Raw genomic sequence first — 23829 nt, forward strand, 5'->3', positions numbered from 1 at the left:
AACACACTCCTCGAGTGTTCTGTTGCTTTATACAACAGTTAAATAAATACAGTAATAAATTAATAAACTGGGCCGTGAACGCGGCGTTTAATATGTTTTAATGTTCACAGTTCCTTCACCAAATTATAGTTCCTTAACGAGCAGCTTGTTGCTACGTCAGAGTAACGAGCTCCGCCCACTCGCTGCACAGCCGGCAGTTCGTTCTCCAGCTCCACACAGACCAACTGATAGTTTGGGAATTTAGTGTCGTCTCATCTTCAGAGTCTGACCAAATCGGCTGTCGGTCAAATGTGATCTTAAAAGTGTCCATTTTCTGTTTGTGGCAAAGTAAGAAGTAAAAACATTCAAATGTCTTGAGCGTCTCCTACAGCTGTCAGAGTCGTTGCTTAGCAACGGCGTCTCAGCAGAGTGATAGTGTTTGTGGAAAAAAAACGTGATGTTATGGTGAAATAACAGCACAGTTAGAACGCTTCTCAACCAATCAGCTCGCGTGACCGGAACTAACTGCTGTGTCTGATCCACTCAGACCAGCGCAACACACACTAACACACCACCACCACGTCAGTGTTACTGCAGTGCTGAGAATGATCCACCACCCAAATAGTACCTGCTCTGTGAGGATCCATGGGGGTCCTGACCACTGAAGAACAGGGTAAAAGGGGGCTAACAAAGTATCAGAGAAACAGATGGACTACAGTCTGTAACTGTAGAACTACAAAGTGCACCTATATAGTAAGTGGAGCTGATAAAATGGACAATGAGCGTAGAAACAAGGAGGTGGTCAGAGTGTTATGCCTGATCGGTGTAGATATATAATATATGCATACGCATTTATATACATGTATGTGTATATAATCTTCTGTAAGACATTGATTTCAAACTTTTGAAACTGAAAGTAATGACTCTCTCTCTCTCTCTCTGTCTCTGTAGTTGTGGTGATACAGAACAGTGAGCTGCTGTGTGGCAGTATGGATAAAGGAACTCTGGGTTCTGGATCTAAGAATAATATTTTCTACATCCTGCTGAGGGACTGGGGGCAGCTGGAGGCAGCCAACGCCATGAGCCGCCTCGCCAGACTCGCACCTGTTTACCTGTGTACGTTATCACCTGTGTGAGAGACAGAGAGCTCACAGGAGTGTCTCAGCCAGACTTTCTCATTGCTGTGTTAGAGTGAGAATAAAGGTTTATCTGCTGAATGTTTATATATCAATGGATTCTAAAGGGCCTTTAAAGGGAAATCCCACCATTTTTTCCAAATTTCTCTGTAGTTAAGACAAAAACAGTCGTTCAGGGTGGTTTAGTGGTTCTGATTTATACTAAATAATTTATGCTGAAATTCTGTTAATACATTAAGGAGCTTGGATTGGCTGATGAGTATTTCATTAAATTAAATCTGTTTACTTTCTGCATAATTCAGTGTGTGAGATGTAAACAGTGATTCAGAGTGGTTTGGTGTGAAACGGTTCAGATGTCTTTACAGTGGTGGTGATAGGAACCAGGGGTCGCCATGACTACAACACAAATATAGACATTTTATTTACTATCCAGAACCACCAGTGAACCTACATGAGTCTTCTGAGTTTATATGGAATGTTGATGATGGGAAAATAGTGGAAAATCTGAAATAATAAGTTCTCTTTGGGGACTATTTTGCCTCACAGCGCCCTCATATTATGTATCCCTCCGCCATGAATGGAATTTAAGGACAAAACCTTCTTAAAACTATCATAAAACAGTGTCTCAGTCATCAGGCAGTGAATTCATAACCATTTCATGTAGTAACTCTCTGTGAGGGAGCTTTTAGAGGTGGACGTCTGGTTCCTATCACCACCACTGTGAACTATTGCTCCAAAGCACTCTGAACGACTCTGTTTACATTTTAACCATTTAATTATGCAGATTTTTATTACATAATTGGTGGAGTTCCTTTTTAAATATCTTTGTGTGTGTGTTTGTTTCAGCTAACCGTGGTTTCTCCATTGGTATTGGTGATGTAACTCCTGGTCAGGGCCTACTGAAGGCCAAGCAGGAGCTGCTGGACGCCGGCTATAAGAAATGTGATGAATACATCGAGGCTCTAAACACAGGAAAACTACAGCAACAGCCAGGCTGCACTGCTGAGGAGACACTGGAGGTAATACACACAGACTCACACACACACACACACACACACACACACAGACCTGTGAGGCCTTAACCTGAGTCTGTAGTGCTGTTGTCAAGAAAACACTACCTGATTTTAAGGGGCCGATGTGCTACATTTTTCTTGTATTTAGTTTTCAATCTGTGACATTTTAGTGGTTTTATGTATCAAAAACAGTTATATTTCATTTTTTCATGGCTTTTACAATTAAACAGGCTGGTTCTGTTACTGTGCCTTTGAGACTGATATGTAAATGAGCTCTGTTCTGATTGGCTGCCATGTATTGTGCCTCATTCAAAAAGAAATCTGGGCTGAAACACTCCTTGTAACTTTAGCGTGAATGGGTAGGACTAAACTACTGTAGGCTGAATAGACGTGTGTGTGTGTGTGTGTGTATATAGGTAAATACATTATATGGACAAAAGTATTGGGACACCTACAGGAGCTTTTCTGATTCCCATTCTAAATCCATAGGCATTATTATGGAGTTGGTCCCCCTTTGCAGCTCTAACAGCTTCCACTCTTCTGAGAAGCTTCTACAAGATGTTGGAGAGAGTCTGTGGGAATTTTTGCCCATTCATCCAGAAGAGCATTTGTGAGGTCAGACACTGATGTTGGACGAGAGGGTCTGGCTCACAATCTCCGATCTAGTTCATCCCAAAGGTGTTTGATGGGGTTGAGGTTAGGGCTCTGTGAGGGCCGGTCAAGTTCTTTCACACCAAACTCACCCAGCCTGACCTTACGGAGCTGCTTTGTGCACTGGGGCTCAGTCATGCTGGAACAGAAAAGGTTCTTCCACAAACTGTTCCCACAGAGTTGGAAGTGTATACTTGTCCAAAATGTCTTGGTTCTGCTGAAGCATTAATATTTCCCTTCACTGGAACTGAGGGTTCTAGACCAACCCCTGAAAAACAACCCCATATCATCATCCCTCCTCCACCAAACTCTACAGCTGGCACAGTGCAGTCAGGCAGGTAACGTTCTCCTGGCATTCACCAAACCCAGACTCGTCCATCAGACTGACAGATAGAGAAGCTGATTCATTACTCCATAGAATACGTTTCCACTGCTCCAGAGTCCAGTGGAGGTGTTTTACACCACTCCATTCGACGCTTGGCATTGAGCTTGGTGATGTAGGGCATGCTCGGCCATGGAAATTCATGCCATGGAGCTCCCGGCGCAGTTTTTGTGCTGATGTTGATGCCAGAGGAGGTTTGATCTCTGCAGTTATTGATCAGCAGAGTGTTGGAGATTTTTGTGCTCTATGCTCCTCAGCACTCGGCGACCCGCTCTGTAACTTTGTGGTCTGACGCTTCATGGCTGAGCTGCTGTGGTTCCTGAACGCTTACACTTTTCAATAATACACTCACAGTTGATGGTGGAAAATCTTGGAGGGAAGAAATTTCACAAACAGACTTGTTGCAACGGTGGCATCCTGTTACAGCACCACGCTCGAATTCAGTGAGCTCTTTAGAACGACCCATTCTTTCACTAATGTGTGTAAAGCCAGGCTGCACGGCTAGGAGCTTGATTTTATACCCCTGTGGCAATGAGACTGAATGAAACACCTGGATTCAGTGAAAGAGGTGTGTCCCAATACTTTTGTCCATATAGTGTATGTTTGATTTTGTGACCAAATGGTTTATATAGAACCATTTTGTTTACTAATTAACCCCTGAAGAACCATCTTTTTCAAGTGTGTGGGTGAGTGGGCTGTGTTATTGGGAAATTATTACACTATTAGGTTCTACAAGTCCACTGATAAATGACCTGGTAGCCTGTTTTATAAGCTTCCTGCTCCTGTAAGGACAAACACTCCACAGACACTCCTTTGGTCCATGGATGCTCGTCATGTTGGTGACCTTGCTGGCTCAGTGGACTGTAAATTCGGCCGGCAGCGCCTTTTGAGCGGTGCAGTGCTGTGTTTTGAAGCGTAGTGTGAGCAGCTCCTGCAGTGTGTAATGAGGCTGTAATGAAGGCTAATGATGGAGCAGAATGCAGAGCAGCTTTAATCAGAGCAGAGCTGAGTTCACTTCATCAACACTAACATCTGTCACCCACCACAGGCGGCCAGCAGCGCTGAATCAGGAGCTTTTCATACGTTACTGAGCTGCTGTGTGCTCGTTTGCAGGCGCTGATCCTGAAGGAGCTGTCGGTGATCAGAGACCACGCTGGCAGCGCCTGTTTGCGGGAGCTGGATAAGAGTAACAGCCCACTCATCATGGCCCTCTGCGGATCTAAAGGTACTTCACTGATCCTCGGTTCTAAAACTCAGAGGAAGCTGCTTTATGAGAAGCTCGGCTCTTTTAACTTCATGTACCAAAGCTGAAGTAGGAAACTTAAACCTGCAGGTGTCCTGATCTAAATCTTCAACTAAAGTAAGGTACATCTGTTGTAAATGGTCCCACCAGGACACCAATGTAGTCTGACCCCGAAAAAGTTGCGTCTAATCTAAATGGAATCACCTGGAGAAGGTGCGTCTGATCTAAATGGTCTCGTCTGGATTAAGGTGCATCTGATCTAAATGGTTTCGCCTAAATTAAGATGTCTGACCTAAATGGTCTCACCTAAATTAAGGTTCGTCTCATCTAAACGGTCTCACCCAAATTAAGGTGCATCTGATCTAGATGGTCACGCCTAAACGAAGGTGCGTCTGGTTTAAATGCTCTCGCCTGAATCAAGGTGTGTCTCATCTAAACAGTCTCGCTTAAAGTTAAGGTGCATCAGATCTAAATGGTTTCGCCTGAATTAAGGTGTGTCAGATCTAAATGGTCTAGCCTGAATCACGGTGTGTCTGATCTAAATGGTCTCACCTAAATTAAGGTGCGTCTCATTTAAACAGTCTCGCCTAATTTAAGGTGCATCTGATCTAAATGGTCTCGCCTGAATTAAGGTTCGTCTGATCTAAATGGTCTCGCCTGAATTAAGGTGCATCTGATCTAAATGGTCTTGCCTAAATTAAGGTGCGTCTGATGTAAATGGTCTCAACTGAAATTAAGGTGCATCTGATCTAAATCATCTAGCCTGAATTAAGGTGCGTCAGATCTATACGGTCTTGCCTAAATTAAGATGTGCCTGATCTAAATGGCCTCACATAAATTAAGGTGCGTCTGATCTAAATGGTCTCGCCTGAATTAAGGTGCGTCTGATCTAAACTCTAGACTAGATCTAAACTAGACTCTTTCAGTTGTTCTGCTTCTAAACTGTGGAGCTCAGTTCAGCTTTTATCAGACAGTCGAGCTCAGAGCTCACTTTTAATAAACATCTGAAAACGCAGCTCTTTAACTCAGCGCTTCATTAAAACTCTACGGCTCACCTAAATTAAGGTGCGTCTCATCTAAACAGTCTCGCCTGAATTAAGGTGCGTCTGATCTAAATGGTCTCGCCTGAATTAAAGTGTGTCTGATCTAAATGGTCTCGCCTGAATTAAAGTGCGTCTGATCTAAATCGTCTCGCCTAAATTAAGGTGTGTCTGATCTAAACAGTCTCACCTGAATTAAGGTGCGTCTGATCTAAATCGTCTCGCCTGAATTAAGGTGCGTCTGATCTAAATGGTCTCGCCTGAATTAAGGTGCGTCTGATCTAAATGGTCTCGCCTGAATTAAGGTGCGTCTGATCTAAATGCCCTCGCCTGAATTAAGGTGTATCTGATCTAAATGCTCTCGCCTGAATTAAGGTGCATCTGATCTAAATGCCCTTGCCTGAATTAAGGTGCGTCTGATCTAAACTCTAGACTAGATCTAAACTAGACTCTTTCAGTTGTTCTGCTTCTAAACTGTGGAGCTCAGTTCAGCTTTTATCAGACAGTCGAGCTCAGAGCTCACTTTTAATAAACATCTGAAAACGCAGCTCTTTAACTCAGAGCTTCATTACAACTCTACGTCTCACCTAAATTAAGGTGCGTCTGATCTAAATCGTCTCGTCTGAATTAAGGTGTGTCTGATCTAAACGGTCCCTCCTGGAGAAACAAGCGTCTGATCTAAGTGTAAAATCACCTGGAGTAGGGTGTCCTAGTAAAGGAAATGCTCCCACTAGGAGATAAATGCATCTGACAAACATGGTTTATCTGGAGAAAGGTGCACCTGATCTAAATGGCCTCAGCTGGCAAAAGGTGTATCTGATCTAAACAGCCTTTTCTGGAATATAGCGCATCCAATCTAAATGGGCTCACCTGGAGTAAGGGGCATTTAATCTCCAAAAAAATAAATAAAATTACATTTCTTGTCGAGTCCCAAAAGGTTTAGTTTTAGGGCCTTTTGCTTTTCTTTTTGTATGTGTTACTTTTCGGTGATGTCATTACGAAACATTTCTATTTTCAGAGCTGTGCTGATGAAATGCAATTACGAGAGATTTTAAAGCTCTGCTGCTGGTTTTTAAAGCTCTAAATGAGCTTAAAGCTCTTGAACGTCTGTCTGTTTATGATCTTAGATCTGCAGATACTGAACTTCTGAACACCTTCAGTAAAACACTGAAAACCTGGAGAGACTCTTTCAGTTATTCTGCTTCTAAACTGTGGAGCTCAGTTCAGCTTTTATTAGACAGTTGAATAAACATCTCATTTGACTCTACGTCTCTTTGGTGTTTTTCTTTTTAATTTGATCTTTCGTCCTTTTATGATTTTAATTGAATACTCAGAATTTCTTCTGTTACTGTTGAGCTTTATCACTTGACTGTAAAGCACTTTTGAAAAGTTCTCTCTAAATAAAAATTATCGTTGTCATAATTACTACTGCTGTCCTACTAAAGCATTATCCATCGTCTACTTCTCTTTTATTATTATTATAGAAGCTCATTCCCACCAGGTGGACAAGAAAAACGTATTTTTCTCCTCTGGGTCACTCCTGAAGAGTGAGCAACCTAATCATTCAGCTAAACGACTGCAAATTACATCTCACATCTGCACGGCTCAACAGCCAATCTGTTCTGAACTAATAACCTGAAAAAGTGCTCAAAACATGGTGATTATTCTCGTTGTGTGTAAAATGTGTGAAACAATAAGATTGTTTACATGCATTTAATAATCTGGCAGCTGCAGAAAATCTGATTTTATCAGTTGTCAGATCAATGTGTTTACATGCCCTTAATCAGATAATGGGGAAACTCTGGGTCTACATGAGTCGCACAGTAATTGGATTTCTGCTTTCTAACCAGCCAATGAAAATATGAACATACATCATCTAGAAGATGAAGAATATTTACATCCTTTATTTCGTCAAGCATGTGTTTGTTTTCAGCGTCACTCCAAAAGTGTTTTGCTGCGTCTTGTGGCGACGCTGTTCGCTTATTTTCCGGTACTGCAGTCAGTTTCTGCACATCTGAAAGAAATCAGAGTAAGAGTTCACAGTTATATGCGGGTCTGAGTCATGAGGTCAGTTAAGCGCGAGTCTGCATTGTGAATCAGTTTAGCACGGGTTTGAATCTTGAGTCAGTTAAGCGCGAATCTGAAGTCAGTTATGCGTGGGTCTGTGATGCGAGGTCAGTTATGCACAGCTCTGAGTTGCGAGCCACTTAAGCGTGAGTCCGAATTCCGAGTCAGTTATGTGTGGGTCTGTGTTGCGAGGTCAGTTAAGCGTGAGTCCGAATTGCAAGTCAGTTATGCGTGGGTCTGAGTCGAGAGATCAGTTAAGCGTGAGTCTGCATTGTGAGTCAGTTTAGCGTGGGTTTGAATTGTGAGTCAGTTACGTGCAGCTCTGAGTTGCGAGTCAGTCAAGCATGAGTCCGTATTGTGAGTCAGTTCTGTGTGGGTCTGAGTTGCAAGGCAGTTATGTGCAGGTCTGAGTCATGAGTCAGTTAAGCGGGGGGTCCAAATTACGAGTCAGTTATGCGCAGGTCTGAGTCGTGAGTCAGTTAAGTGCGAGTCCGAATTATGAGTCAGTTATACGCAGGTCTGAGGTGTGAGTCCGAATTGCGAGTCAGTTATATGAGGGTCTGAGTCGCGAGTCACTTATGAAAAGTGTTTTGCCGCGTCTCACAACAATGCTACTCGCTTATTTCCGGCACTGCAGTCTGTTTCCGCACATGCTCAGACTGAGAAATCCGGAAGAAATCAGAGTAAGAGTTCACATTCACTGAGAAATCTGATTACTGAGCTAAAATGCTGCCTCTTTATCTGATTTTTAGACCTTACTCTGATCTAAGAAATCAGAGTGTGCTGTTTGTATGACCATTTGAATAATCAAATAATCTGCAGAAATCCGATGATGATCGGATTATTGAGTAAACGCACTCAGTGATGCCTACTGTTACAACAAACCTGCATCACCATTAGGAGCTTTTTAAATTAATTAATTAATTTTTTGAATTAAATACATATTTATTTGTTTTGTAGGCCTTTAGAGAGGCTACAAAAGTTGATTCATGTGAGTTTGAGTCGAGTCTTGAGTCATTAGTAGAGAATTATCTTAAAATAAGTTTGATGGACAGAACGTGCTGCGCGCAGTAAAGATGGTGCTTAAATTAGAGGCTAAAACTTCAACTAGATTAGCTGACAGCTGAAGCTAAATTAGCTAATGCTAGTCTTTCTTTGCAACACCACATTTACTGCATGTAGCACTTTCCAAATTGCGAGTCAGTTTAGTGCAGGTTTGAATAGTGAGTCGGTTAAGCGTGAGTCTGAATTGCGAGTCAGTTATGTGAGGGTCTGAGTCACGAGTCACTTGAGCCCATTATGAGCGGGTCTGAGTCACAAGTGACTCGCGACTCAGGAGTCAGTTGAGCACACGTGCAAGTCAAGTCGTGAGAAGTAACTAATTAAACTCATTAAAATCATTTTTTTATTTATGCAAAATATTATTATTCTAATTACTTGACGGCTGTGAGGTTGTACAGGACGAGCATGTTAGAATAATTTATTAATTTAAAGTCAGAGACGATAGCTCATCTGCTGCTGCACAGTTTGTGTTGGTCATCCTCTAGTCCTTCATCAGTGGTCACAGGACGCTGCCCACAGGACGCTGTTGTCTGGATATTTTTGGTTGGTGGACGATTCTCAGTCCAGCAGTGACACTGAGGTGTTTAAAAACTCCAGCAGCACTGCTGCCTTTGATCCACTCGTACCAGCACAACACACACTAACACACCACCACCACGTCAGTGTTACTGCAGTGCTGAGAATGACCCACCACCCAAATAGTACCTGCTCTGTGAGGGTCCATGGGGGTCCTGACCACTCAAGAACAGGGTAAAAGGGGGCTAACAAAGTATCAGAGAAACAGATGGACTACAGTCTGTAACTGTAGAACTACAAAGTGCACCTATATAGTAAGTGGAGCTGATAAAATGGACAGTGAGTGTAGAAACAAGGGGATGTTATGCCTGACCGGAGTATAATACACTATAGTCAGTTAAGAGTTCCCTGTGAGGGTCTGAGATCACTCCAAATAAAGTGTAAATTCCTGAACAGTGGTTAGGGGGCAGTATACATTAAATAAATAATGTAGAGGTCATTTGATGTACTCTGCAGTGCCCAGTGAATGATAATTACATACTTCTTGCAAATATAACATTTTGAATAAGACGGAAAAACTGCGCTGGGCCTGTGATATGTGCTGTATTTGAGTTGCCTGCGCTGCTGTACGGAAAATAAAACAGTAAAAATAAACAAAAACTCTTTAATTAGGGCGTCCAAACTTTTTGACAGCTTCTGCACACACACACACAGAGTCACAGACAAAAACCGCCTTGACCGTCCCAGCCCTGAAGCATATGCGTTTCCATGGTAACGGTGTTATCTGGAGTGGCCAGATAGTGTCCTACCTCTGTTCCCTGTCCAAAAGGCTGATGGGTTTGGGACTCGGACCACGGCCTGCTCCCGCTCCGGAACACCTCGTCTCGTCTGGCTCTGTTCATTATTCTCTCTCTGTTTCTGTTCTGTCCTTTATTCTCTGTGCTGCTCATTTGTCTTCCTGCTGACCAGGACGTGTTGGGTCAGCAGAGGACAAGAGAACTGACACTAATTAATTATGCTCTCTTTCTCTCTCCCTCTCTCTGTAGGTTCCTTCATTAATATTTCTCAGATGATAGCGTGTGTGGGTCAGCAGGCCATCAGCGGTTCTCGTGTTCCGGACGGTTTTGAGAACCGCTCGCTGCCGCACTTCGAGAAACACTCTAAAGTAAGAACGCACACATGGTACAGTGAGTTCGGCGGCTGTAAGGAAGAGGAGAGCGCAGCGCAGAATAAAGCCTTTAGTTTTTTTGCTTAATAACGTTTAAATACTGGAGAAAGATTAATGGCAGTTTTACTCAGTCAGTCGATTCATTTCTGCTACAAATGAAAATGTACTTTGTTTCAGACAGACGATGAGAGAAGGTGATCAAAAGGACGTTCTGTTTGACCATATTTAACTACATGAAAATGTTACTCAGATTTCTAGTTTGATATTCATACAAGGAATGAATGAATGGGGAATGCTCAGCTTTCTGAAACGGGGATGAGTCAGAGATACTATAGCAACAGCCTAGCAACACCTTAGCAACTACCTGAGATACCATAGCTATAGCCTAGCAACACCTTAGCAACTACCAGGGATACCATAGCAATAACCTAGCAGCAACTTAGCAATCACCTGGGATTCCATAGCAACGGCCTAGCAACACCTTAGCAACTACGTGAGATACCATAGCTATAGCCTAGCAGCACCTTAGCAATCACCTGGGATACCATAGCAACGGCCTAGCAACTCCTTAGCAACTACCTGAGATACCGTAGCTATAGCCTAGCAGCAACTTAGCAATCACCTGGGATACCATAGCAACGGCCTAGCAACACCTTAGCAACTACGTGAGATACCATAGCTATAGCCTAGCAGCAACTTAGCAATCACCTGGGATACCATAGCAACGGCCTAGCAACACCTTAGCAACTACCTGAGATACCATAGCAATAACCTAGCAGCAACTTAGCAATCACCTGGGATACCATAGCAACGGCCTAACAACACCTTAGCAACTACCTGAGATACCATAGCTATAGCCTAGCAGCACCTTAGCAATCACCTGGGATACCATAGCAACGGCCTAGCAACACCTTAGCAATCACCTAGGATGCCATAGCAATAGCCTAGCAGCACCTTAGTGACTACCCGGGATACCATAGCAATAGCCTTGCAGAACCTTAGCAACTACCTGAGATACCATAGCTATAGCCTAGCAGCACCTTAGCAACTACCTGGGATACCATAGCAACAGCCTAGCAACTCCTTAGCAATCACCTGGGATACCATAGCAAAACCTAGCAGCAACTTAGCACTCACCTGGGATACCATAGCAATGGCCTAGCAGCACCTTAGCAACAACCTGAGATACCATAGCTATAGCCTAGCAGCACCTTAGCAATCACCTGGGATACCATAGCAACGGCCTAGCAACACCTTAGCAACTACCTGGGATACCATAGCAACAGCGTAGCAACACCTTAGCAGCTGCCTGGGATGCCATAGCAATAGCCTTGCAGCACCTTAGCAACTACCTGGGATGCCATAGCAACGGACTAGCAACACCTACGTTGTACTTCCACTTACTGGTCACTTTATTAGAAGCACCTGGCTTATAGCTCCCCTATGTAGGTGTTCAGTTACAGACTGTAGTCCATCTGTTGCTGTACAGTTTATCAGCCCCTCTACCTCATTCATCATTGGTCAGTTTCTGACCACAGGGCTGCTGTTCTCCAGATGATATGTAGCTGGTGGTCCATTTTCAGCACAGCAGTGACGCTGACATGGTAGTGTGTGTGGTGCTGTTATGAGTGCATCAGACTCAGTGGTGTCAGTGCTAAGTTTAGAGTGGACTGTCCACCCAAAAATATCCATCCAAAAGGGGCTCTGCGGTCAGAAACTGACCGCTGATGAAGGACTAGAGGACGACCAACACAAATTGTACATCCACAGATGAGCTACGGTCTCTATAACTGTCACTGAGTGTGTCTCAGCAAGTCTGTCTATTTGTGTGTCTGTGTCATTGTGTTTGTGTGTTTGTTTTTAGCACTTTATGAGGACCAAACGTGATTGAAAGCATTATGTAGAAACGATGTTTTACTCGTCCTCACAATAAAAACGTGATGTTTTCACAACAAATAAAGCATTCTGGGTAAAACCTAAGAGTCGTAAGAGGTTCCTTTGGTTCTCTTTGGTTCCTGCTGTTAAAGTTAGTGATACAGAAGTGAATGGAAGTACTCACAAGTACAGTAATGCTAAATTGTGTGTGTGTTCCAGCTCCCCGCTGCTAAAGGTTTTGTAGCAGACAGTTTTTATTCCGGTTTGACTCCCACCGAGTTTTTCTTCCACACTATGGCCGGCAGAGAGGGGCTGGTGGACACGGCCGTCAAAACGGCAGAGACCGGATACATGCAGGTACATAAACACATGCGCAGCAGGCCTCTCGGCCACATCATGACAAAACCCCAACTGTTTATCATCAGGTTAAAAGCTCTCTCTCTCACTCCTTTGCGTGCTGCTCTCTCTTTCTCTTTCTTTCCTTCGCTATTTTTTTTCTTTCTTCTTCTTCTCTCTCTCTCTCTCTCTCTCTCTCTCTCCCTCTCTGCTCTCTCACCTTCTGTCTTTCTTCTCTCTCGCTCTCTCTCTCTCTCACACTCTCTTTCTCTCCCTCTCAATTCTTTTGCTTTTTCTCGCTTCCCTCTCTCTCTTCCTCCCCATTCTTTTTTCTTCTCTTATTTCTATTTCTTTCTCTTTCCTTCTTTCCTGCACTATTTTTTATTTTATTCTTTAAGACTCTGTCTTTCCCCTCTCTCTCTCCCTCTCAATTTCTTCTGCTTATTCTCTCTTCTTCGTTCTCTCCATTCTCTCTTTTTCGTTCTCTTTCTTTTTTGTCTTTCTCCCTTTGCCTCACACTTTCACTGCTCCTTTCACTATTTCTCTCACTCATCTTAATAAATTATATCTTTATTATTTTTACAGTACTTCTCATATGATGAAGCTTTAGGCACCTAAACTGATGTTTTATAGCCGTTTGTCTGGAGTGACTGTGATACAGTAAAAACATTAGAGTAAATACAAATTAATATAAATACAGGAAAACATGAGAAGACTTTCTTATCTTCAAGTAGTTTTAGTGAGTTCTTAGTAGGATCTCGTGAGCTGGTTTGAAGAACACAGGTTCGGTTCCAGATTTCTTCTTGATGTCCAGCCACTGCATTATGTCAGCACCACCTGACTTCTCTTGTAAAGTTGCTATTTTGGAGACACAAGGTTCTGTTTTGACAGTGACGATATGGAGCCTTAACTTGTTTCTTGTTTATTAATTACCTCTTTATGTAAAGTTTTTCTCCCGTTGAAGTTTCTTTACTGCAAGCATGAATTAATGAAATCAGCTCAAGAGTCCCCAGAAATATTGTATTAATATAAAGGCGTATCACCATCACAGTATCTGGCAGCATAATCAGTGTTGTTTTGGTCATATCGTGTAAAAGAGTCTCTGTGTGTTATTCTATAAATGTTATGCTCTCTCTCTCTCTCTCTCTCTCTCTCTCTCTCTCTCTCTCTCTCTCTCTCTCTCTCTCTCGTGTGCAGAGGCGTCTGGTGAAGTCTCTGGAGGATCTGTGCTCTCAGTATGACCTCACCGTCCGCAGCTCCACTGGAGACATCATCCAGTTCATCTACGGAGGAGACGGCCTCGACCCCGCGGCCATGGAGGGCAAAGACGAGCCGCTGGAGTTCAAGAGGGTGTTGGACAACATCAGAGTGCGTACACACACACACACACACGTCCAGCCTGCACACACACACAGCCTCATTCAGCTTCTTCAGCATCTTTACCGGTTCTTGTTTGGAGCCCTGTTTGAACGGGATTAAGGCCAATTTACAGTCTAGGCAACAAGTGTTTCTCAGCAATTAAATACTGTAGTCGACAGATGTCGCAGCACCATAGGCTTTCATAGTCCTGCGCCAGCGACGTAACGTAGGAGGGTCGCTACGACAACCACAAATGCTACTTTTTTCCCCCACACACATTGTGTTTCATTCACAAGCTCTTTCTCCGTCATGCAGGGTTGCCAGATTTGCGGTTTTTTCCAAAATTTCCGGTTAGTGTGAAAGTCCAGTGTGGGGGGACGTTACACTGTCGAGGGTCGTTTTCTGCTTGGACTACTTTTTAAAGTGATCATAGTCGCGGAATAACATTTGAAATCATCACCGGTTCGATCCCCTCAGCAGACAGTATGTGACTTATGTGAGTATGTTTTTTTGTACTATAATACTTTATACTAACAATGTTTGCTATCCGGTGTCGACTAGAGGAGGATGGGTTCCCCTTCTGAGTCTTGGTTCCTCTCAAGGTTTCTTCCTGTTTGTCTTGGGGAGTTTTTCCTTGCCACTGTCGCCACTGGCGACGCTCATGGGGGCTCAGACCCGGATTTCTTTCTGTGATGCTGATTTCCTTGTAAAGCTGCTTTGTGACAACACCTGTTGTAAAAAGCGCTATATAAATAAACTTTACTTACTTACTTACTACTAACCCCCAACTGCTCCCCGGGTGCCGTGGATAGGGCTGCCCACCACTCCGGGCAAGTGTGCTCACTGCCCCCTAGTGTGTGTGTTCACTAGTGTGTGTGGTGTTTCACTGCACAGATGGGTTAAGCGTGGAGGTGAATTTCCCTGTTGTGGGACTGATAAAGAATAACTTGACTTAAAACTAATCTTGTCTGAAAACGGCTAAAAACCCACCACAGTATTTTCCATTCTTACTCAAACTCCTAACTCAGTAGCGAGTTGATGATTATCTGTGTACGTTTGGTGCGTTTCTGTTGCTTCATTTCGTTTCAACAGTAGCGTATATACACTGACCAGCTGCTTTATAAGTCCACTTATCTTCACTCACTGTCCACTTTTATCAGCTGCACTGACCATATAGTTTCACTCCGTAGTTCTACAGTTACAGACTGTAGTCCATCTGTTTCCCTGCATACTTTGTTACCCTGTTCTTCAGTTGTCAGGACCCCCACAGGACCCCCACAGAGCAGGTACTATTTGGGTGGTGGGTCATTCTCAGCACTGCAGTAACACTGACGTGGTGGTGGTGTGTTAGTGTGTGTTGTGCTGGTCTGAGTGGATCAGACACAGCAGTGCTGCTGGAGTTTTTAAACACCTCAGTGTCACTGCTGGACCGAGAACCAAAAACATCCGGCCAACGTCTTGTGGGCAGCGTCCTGTGGGCAGCATCCTGTGACCACTGATGAAGGACTAGAGGATGACCAACACAAACTGTGCAGCAGCAGATGAGCTATCGTCTCTGACTTTACATCTACAAGGTGGACTGACGAGGTAGAAGTGTCTAATAGAGTGGACAGTGAGTGGACACAGTGTTTAAAAACTCCAGCAGCCCTGCTGTGTCTGATCCACTAATTCTATACAAATGAAAAAACACTATGATATGCAAATGAACCCCCACACTCCATTTTTACCGTACAGTAGCTGTTTTGTCCACAGCTAATGGAATGCAAATGTGTTCTCAGCACAGCTACAAACATAATGAAACACAAAACAGGCCTTTGTTTTCTAGTGATATTGTAGGTGTATGTCCACACAGTGATGATTAACATTAATGTTTAATGCAGTGGGCTAGCAGTGTCTGGATAGGTGGGTTTACTGTGCCATACGCCATAATAAAAGGATTACAAACTAGTCTAAATGTTGTGTATAAAAAGGATTAACGTAGTTAAATATACTGCAACCGTCATAACGCTGATAATAACATTTTAGTTCTTTAAAATTTATCAGAAGAATAAGCCTTTTCACAAGAAATGGAGGAGCGTAAACATTGGGTAAAACGTTTCGGTATTGCTTTTAAATCTGCCTTACGATCAGTTACAGGTGCTCGTATCACATCAGCCTCCACAGAAAGGTGTGTCACTCAACCTTTGTCATAGTTGCTGAGATTGAAATTTGAGGATGAGTCCAGAATGATTGGAGAACCAAACACACAACAATGTGGGAGTCCAGACTAAATAAATGATATTAATGCTTTGTGGAAAAATTCCTTCACAGCTATCAGAGCACAGTAACGTCAGCTGACGACTACAGAGAGAGAAATCAACAGTGAAAATAACTGTAACCAAAAACGTTAGATTAGCCGTGTTGGCTGGAGATGTTGAAGCAGCTTGCCAACAATAAAGTAGCTGGCAAAAAGCTGAAGACGCACACATGCCAGCAGGGGGCGCTCCGGGTCGTCAGGCTCTGTAGCACCACTGTAAACGTTTTACACAAACACCGACTCCAGTGAACGAACATCTGCTCCCCTCTGAGCTCTCGCTCTCTGATACTGACGGCTTTTGAGGGAGGAAATGAAAACTGTTCCTCTGAAAGCGGCTGAAGCAGCGACTTTAAACCACAAACTGCACGTTAATGTTAGTCACAGAGGATCTTTTACTCCGTACGACTCCTTTATTACTTCGTTTATTAACTGCACAAACTCGTTTTCCGCTGCTCATCATCAGCTGACAAACCACTGAAACTGAGATGAGGCTGTTTTCGCCTCAAGCTCGAACACTTGAGTGAGCTGTACACGCTCTACTCACCATCGTTGTTATTGTTATTACCTTAGCGGACGCAGCATCACCCTGCAACGAGAACTTCCAGGAATAGGAAGTTTATCCCCCTTTGCTGCAGTAACAGCCTCTACTCTTCTGGGAAGGCTTTGCACTAGATGTTGGACCATTGCTGTGAGGATTTGATTGAGCAGTAGTGAGGTCAGGTGCTGATGTTGGATGGTCAGTTCTGGATCACTCCAGCTCATCCCAAAGGTATTGGATGGAGCTCCATCACTCCAGAGAACACAGCTCCACTGCTCCACAGCTCAGTGCTGGGGGGGCTTTATACCCCTTTAGCCCACGCTTGGCATTGGCCATGGTGACCTTAGGCTCATGAGTGGCTGCTCCAGAGCGTCCCATTCTATTGGTCAGCGCTTTTCTGTGGAGGGTATATAAACTGTGTGTATGCAATTGAACCCCTGTTGTCTGCAATTAGTGCATAGCGCACCTTTATAAGCCTGCATACACACATCTCTACACTAGTGCTATAATGCTGCGAATATCACAACACTAACAACAAAATAATTTTTTCCTCAATTACATTTAACTACACTACACTATCCAGAGTGCTGAAGGTGACTCCAGTGTCAGCAGCCGGCTGGAGTTCTGCTTACGTCTGCTTTTCTCTCAGAGTAAGAGTGACTGAACTCCTTTTGGCTGGTTTCCTGGAAACAGATTAAGTCTAATCTTTGAATAGAGGACATATTCAATGGAGGGTCACATAAAGAGAGCGCTCGCTCAAAATGCTAATATAGGTACTAACGAATGGAGATTAGTGGGGTATAAAAATCATGCTTTAATGCCACAACGGGGGGATCTTTTAATGAGATTTTTTGATTACATTGAGTAAATGTGCCATTGATTTTTGAATATAATAGACTTTCGTGCTGCGAAGTTCTCTTTGGAAATCAAAGTTTGTTCTGAAGTGCAAAACTTATTACTTTGTTCAGAAATACAAAACAAGAGTTTTAGTTTTTATCAATAACAGCCAGATAAGCTGTATGGCAATATATATGACAGTGGAGCTTCATTCCTCCAACTCATCCCAGATGAGTTCAGTGGAGCTCCCTCATTCCAAAAAAAGAGTTAAAGGTTTATCACTTTAACTTGTCTCAAAGGCCACGTTTGCACAGCCTTTCATCAAATCCGATTTTTGTGTTTGTGTGTGTGTCTATATATATATATATATATATATATATATATATATATATATATATATATATATCGAGTACATCAGAGTAACGAACTCCGCTCACTCGCTGCACAGCCGGCAGTTCGTTCTCGAGCTCCTTACACTAAATTCCCAAACTGTGTAGTCTGATCTTCAGAGTCTGACCAAATCAGACTGAGCCATAAAACTGCCGCAATATCAAGTTCGGCTCAGTTTTGTCAGTTTTTGCCAGATCAGTATTAATGTTGTTTTGTTCCAGTCAGTCTGTAAAGCATCTTACAGCCCATTTAGTTTGGCGAATGGTGTTGGGTTCATTTCTGGCTGATTCCAGGTTGTTCAGCTGTTCTTCTGTCACAGCTGCCGACTGAAAAGCTGCTCAGTGGTGAAGACAGTTTGGGAATTTAGTGTCGTCTCATCTTCAGAGTCTGACCAAATCGGCTGTCGGTCAGATGTGATCTTAAAAGTGTCCGTTTTCTGTTTGTGGCAAAGTAAGAAGTAAAGATGTGCGAATTGCTTCAGTCTTCAGCTTGCATGGCCGTAACTAACTGTTTATATATACATATATATATATATATATATATATATATATATATATATATATATATATGTATAATTTTTTTATAAATTTATTATAATTTTGTAAATATGACCCTTTTTAGTGGTTCAGTTTGACAGTTCCTCTCAAAGAAATTTCATGGCACATCATTGGTCCAGTTCAAAGTATTTAATGGTGTGACGTTCCATTAATTCAACTCATCTCAAGGGAGTTCAGTTGAGCTTCAACATTCCAGCTCGTTTCAGAGATGTTAAGGTTCATCACTCCTTCTTATCCCAGAGGAGTTTAAAAGGATGTTTTTCATCACTACAAATCCTTCCAAAAGCGGTGGGTGGAGCTTCCTCACTCCATCTCATCCCAGAGGTGTTCAGTGGAGCTTCATCACTCCAGCCTCTCCCAGAGGATATCCCACTGGAGCTTCATTGCTCCAGCGAGTCTGAAGTGTTCAGTCCGTCACGCCGGGTCATCATAAAAATGTATGATGGAGCTCAAAAGTAGCTAAATCCACTGATTAGAAAGGCTGTCTGGATGCTTTTGCCTTTGCAGTGAATCATAAACCCATAACTGAGTGTTTTGGAAACTTCAGCGCCACTTTTGTGGTTAAAGAACTCCTGATCGTGGCTCTGACTGAGCTGTTTGGGACTTGGCGTCGTCGGAGTTTAATGGAACTGCCAGATCATTTGAACTATGTGTTTGCATTCGTTTTGACACGTCTGTCTTGAGTGCCAATGTAAGCGCGTCTTCTCCAGGACGGGGTGTGAAATGAACTACCTCCAGCTGTCACTGTTTGTAATTCCCCACTCATCTCCATGTTAAACACGCCTGACAGGCTGGAACTGGGGGATAGTGACTTGGCAGGCGCGGTGTATCTGATAAGAGTGCTGTGTCGCCGCTGCTTATCATGCATCACTGACTGAGCTTGATTTTGAGGACGGAACGTGCTTGGACAATAAATTACCGGGCGTCTGAGTTTTAGGGATGCACTTAACAGGAAGCTTCCGCTCTGAATCCATAAAGAGGACCCAGGGGTCGTTTGTTAAGCCTGGTCATTTCTGGTTTAAAGTGGCAGTTTGGTGAGAAATCTAATTTACATACCCCTTTGCCCCAAATGTAGTCGGTCATCCAAGACACATTTTGTTTATTTCTTAGCTGTTATGAGGCTATGAGTTAATAAGTGGAATCACATACTTCCCTCAAAGCGTGTGGAGTTGTATAGTAATCACTAGTAGACTTTGTGTTTCAACTCTGTATGACACTCTGTTATCTATAAACATGGACTAAAGAATGTCAGCATAGCTTAAACGGTTGTCGCAGCCATATTAGAGCCTCAATTCAGCCGATAATTTTGTCTGTTTTTATAGATAAAGGTGTAGCAGACCCCAAACATGCCTTAAGATAATCCTTTATTAGTCAAACAGTGGGGAAATTCACAGTCTTGGCTGATTAAACGCTTTTGGGTTAAAGAGAAAATTGTGTCGACAGGCCAAAGTGTAGCTTGAAGGTCTGTTTATGTGGGTCGTTCTCCATTTGGAGGGGAAACCATGTCACAAAGGTTTCAGGGCTTAAAGATGCTTAAAATATCAGGCACAGCTCCAAAAGTCAGTATGTACATTTACACAGTTGAGCTGAGATTAAATAACACTTTTCCTTCATGATTCTCTGATTTTTCTTTTTTCATTGTTTCATATTCGCTCCGCATCTGTAAAACAGCTCATCACTAAACCAACTTTCAACATTTGAGAAACCATTTTTAATATAAAACAATATTTAAGAGGTTTAGCTTCGGAATTTGTATAAAACAGATTCATGTTTACTTTTCATTTCATTAACGTTTTACTACGTTTAAAAATTATGTATATTATTTTTAAAAATTCATTTGTCACAGAGATTTTGGTCACTGGTGTTATCAGGACTCTTATTTTACATTTTAACACAGTGTTTTCAGCTCTGTTAAACTGCTTCTTTGGGTCGAGGCTCATCAGAGAGGAAGCAGCTCAAGGCATGAGAAGGCGAGTCAGACTCGCTCACTATATTTCATTCATTTATTAATAGTTTTGTTTATCAGGCAGCTCATAACTTCTGTGTGTCACCGGTGTTTTGTGCTTTAATGGCTGGGTAATTAAAATTTTGTCAAAATAATGACAAATATATCATTTTTATTACTGATTTTAAATATTTGCACAAGGTCACCTGATCAGCCAACGAGTCAGCCGATTTACAGAATCCTCAGTTTTAACCAGAATGTCACTGGAGTCACCGTCACTGGTGTTACAGCATATTTATACAACGTCATTCCTCTTTTTCCTCTCTCTCTCTCTCTCTCTCTCTCTCTCTCTCTCTCTCTCTCTCTCTCTCTCTCTCTCTCAGGCGGTCTACACGTGTCCTACTGAACCTGCTCTGAGTAAGAACGAGTTGGTGATGACAGCAGACTCCATCATGAAGAGGAGCGACTTTGCATGCTGCAGGGACACCTTTCTCCAGGTGCGTCCGTTTAGATCAGACACCTTTTACCAGGTGATTCCGTTTAGATTAGACACCTTTGTCCAAGTGAGTCCATTTAGATCAGATACCTTTCCCCAGGTGTGTCCATGTAGTTCAAATACCTTTCCCCAGGTAAGTCAATGTAGATCAGATACCTTTTCCCAGGTGAGTCCATGTAGGTCAGACACCTTTCTCCAGGTGATTTTATTTAGATCAGACACCTTTCTCTAGGCGAATCCTTTAGTTCAGACACCTTTCTCCAGGTGATTCCATTTAGATCAGACACCTTTTACCAGGTACTTCCATTTAGATCAGACACCTTTCTCCAGGTGATTCCATTTAGATCAGACACCTTTTACCAGGTACTTCCATTTAGATCAGACACCTTTCTCCAGGTGATTTTATTTAGATCAGACACCTTTCTCTAGGCGAATCCTTTAGTTCAGACACCTTTCTCCAGGTGATTCCATTTAGATCAGATACCTTTTCCCAGGTGAGTCCATGTAGGTCAGACACCTTTCTCCAGGTGATTTTATTTAGATCAGACACCTTTCTCTAGGCGAATCCTTTAGTTCAGACACCTTTCTCCAGGTGATTCCATTTAGATCAGACACCTTTTACCAGGTACTTCCATTTAGATCAGACACCTTTCTCTAGGTAATTCTGTTTAGATCAAACAGACTTTTTCCTCCAGGTGAGTCCATGTAGATCAGACACCTTTCTCCACGTGAGTCCATGTAGATCAGACAGACTTTTCTCCAGATGAGTCCTTTTAGGTCAGACACCTTTTCCAGATGAGGCCATTTAGATCAGACACCTTTTTCGAGGTGATTCCATTTAGATCAAAGACCTTTCACCAGACCATTCAATTTAGATCAGACACCTTTCTCCAGGTGAGTCCTTTTAAATCAGACACTGTTCTTCAGGTGAGTCCATGTAGATCAAACAGACTTTTCTCCCGGTGAGTTCTCTTAGATCAGCCCTCCCTTTTTGAGATGTCCTTTTTGGAGTGAGTTCAGGTGAGTCCACTCAGGTGAGATACACCTAAATTAGTGTCAGTGTTTATTTAGAATGAGACCAAATGAGTCCACTTTCAGAAATCTTCTGCAGGTGAGACCATTTAGATCAAACACACGTTTTCACTAGTTAAGGCCGTTTAGATCAGACGCATCCTACTCCAGGTGAACAATTCAGATTAGATTGAAATATTTCTGCGTAACAGTTCCCTTAAATAAACGTACCAGCATATTTTGGGTGAGACGGGATGAATCAGTTTAAATGAGACACTCAGGTCGTTTGTTTAAAACGACAGGCCGTCACTGCAAAACACAGGTGGCTTTAAGGAAAAGACACTCATTACAGCGTAATCATCGTTCTTCTGTTCCACTATGAAGGAACAGACGTTATGTAGTGTATATGGCTCCATAAGCATTTGTCAGACAGTCAGCAGTATAGATGCTGACTGAATGAAGACAGAGTTCACAGAATAGAGAACAATGAATTCAGTCTTCAGAAGAAACAAGACAAAAGACACTTTAAGTAAACAGCAGCTCCACTGAAGGTGACAGTGGAGCGCTTTAGCGTTGAAGCTGTTGTGCCGTAATAGATAATGATCACATAATCCGACTGCCCTTTCAGACAGTGTCCTTGTTCCTTCAGCCATTCTTTAAAAATAAAAGAATGGAAAAAAAGTCATAAAACAAGCGGAGACTGTTCCCTCAGACGTTTAGAGTTATTGTTTGGGCTTTGCTGTAGGCCTACTATCTAAATATTTAAGCAATAGAACACGAGAGGGAGTATTCACGATAACACACTCCTCGAGTGTCTATTGCTTTAATACAACAGTTAAATAAATAAAGTAATAAATTAATAAACTGGGCCGTGAACGCGGCGTTTAATATGTTTTAATGTTCGCAGTTCCTTCACCAAATTATGGTTCCTTAACAAGCAGCTTGTTGCTGCGTCAGAGTAACGAGCTCCGCCCACTCGCTGCACAGCCGGCAGTTCGTTCTCCAGCTCCTCACACTAAATTCCCAAACTGTCATCACCACTGAGCAGCTTTTCAGTCGGCAGCTGTGACAGAAGAACAGCTAAACAACCTGGAATCAGCCAGAAATGAACCCAATACCATTCGCCAAACGTGTAGTCTGATCTTCAGAGTCTGACCAAATCAGACTGAGCCATAAAACTGCCGCAATATCAAGTTTAGCTCAGTTTTGTCAGTTTTTGCCAGATCAGTATTAATGTTGTTTTGTTCCAGCCAGTCTGTAAAGCATCTTACAGCCCATCTAGTTTGGCGAATGGTGTTGGGTTCATTTCTGGCTGATTCCAGGTTGTTCAGCTGTTCTTCTGTCTCAGCTGCCGACTGAAAAGCTGCTCAGTGGTGATGACAGTTTGGGAGTTTAGTGCCGTCTCAACTTCAGAGTCTGACCAAATCGGCTGTCGGTCAAATGTGATCTTAAAAGTGTCCATTTTCTGTTTGTGGCAAAGTAAGAAGTAAAAACGTTCAAATGGCCTGAGCGTCTCCTACAGCTGTCAGAGTTGTTGCTTAGCAACGGCGTCTCAGCAGAGTGGCCAGAACTAACTGTTGTATAAATTTGCATAAGTATTGACAAAGCTAATTTGATTTACATTCTGCATTGACAGGTTTGAGTCTGCACTTCTGACTTATTTTTTGTTTCAATGTAAAAAAGGTGAGGCCATTTAGATCAGATGCACTTTAATTTAGGTGAGGCCATTTAGATCAGATGCACCTTAATTTAGGTGAGGCCATTTAGATCAGATGCACCTTAATTTAGGTGAGGCCATTTAGATCAGATGCACCTTAATTTAGGTGAGGCCATTTAGATCAGACACACCTTTCTCCAGGTGAGACCATTTAGATCAGACACTTTAATTTAGGTGAGACCATTTAGATCAGATGCACCTTAATATAGGTGAGG

At 42.7% G+C, this 23829-nt stretch overlaps 1 protein-coding gene across 2 annotated transcripts in view; it reads left to right on the forward strand.

Annotated features, from left to right (window-relative positions):
- polr3a (polymerase (RNA) III (DNA directed) polypeptide A) overlaps positions 1–23829 on the forward strand; it is a 71385-nt gene that overhangs the window by 23636 nt on the left and 23920 nt on the right. For both annotated transcript variants that reach the window (XM_036571921.1, XM_036571922.1), the window contains exons 15-21: positions 931–1095; positions 1962–2134; positions 4275–4386; positions 10136–10254; positions 12352–12489; positions 13666–13836; positions 20774–20887. In XM_036571921.1, coding sequence (XP_036427814.1) covers positions 931–1095; positions 1962–2134; positions 4275–4386; positions 10136–10254; positions 12352–12489; positions 13666–13836; positions 20774–20887 — 992 coding nt within the window. The remainder of the gene's footprint in view (positions 1–930; positions 1096–1961; positions 2135–4274; positions 4387–10135; positions 10255–12351; positions 12490–13665; positions 13837–20773; positions 20888–23829) is intronic.

This window comes from Colossoma macropomum, unplaced genomic scaffold, assembly GCF_904425465.1.
Source record: "Colossoma macropomum unplaced genomic scaffold, Colossoma_macropomum, whole genome shotgun sequence".
Classification (NCBI taxonomy): domain Eukaryota; kingdom Metazoa; phylum Chordata; class Actinopteri; order Characiformes; family Serrasalmidae; genus Colossoma; species Colossoma macropomum.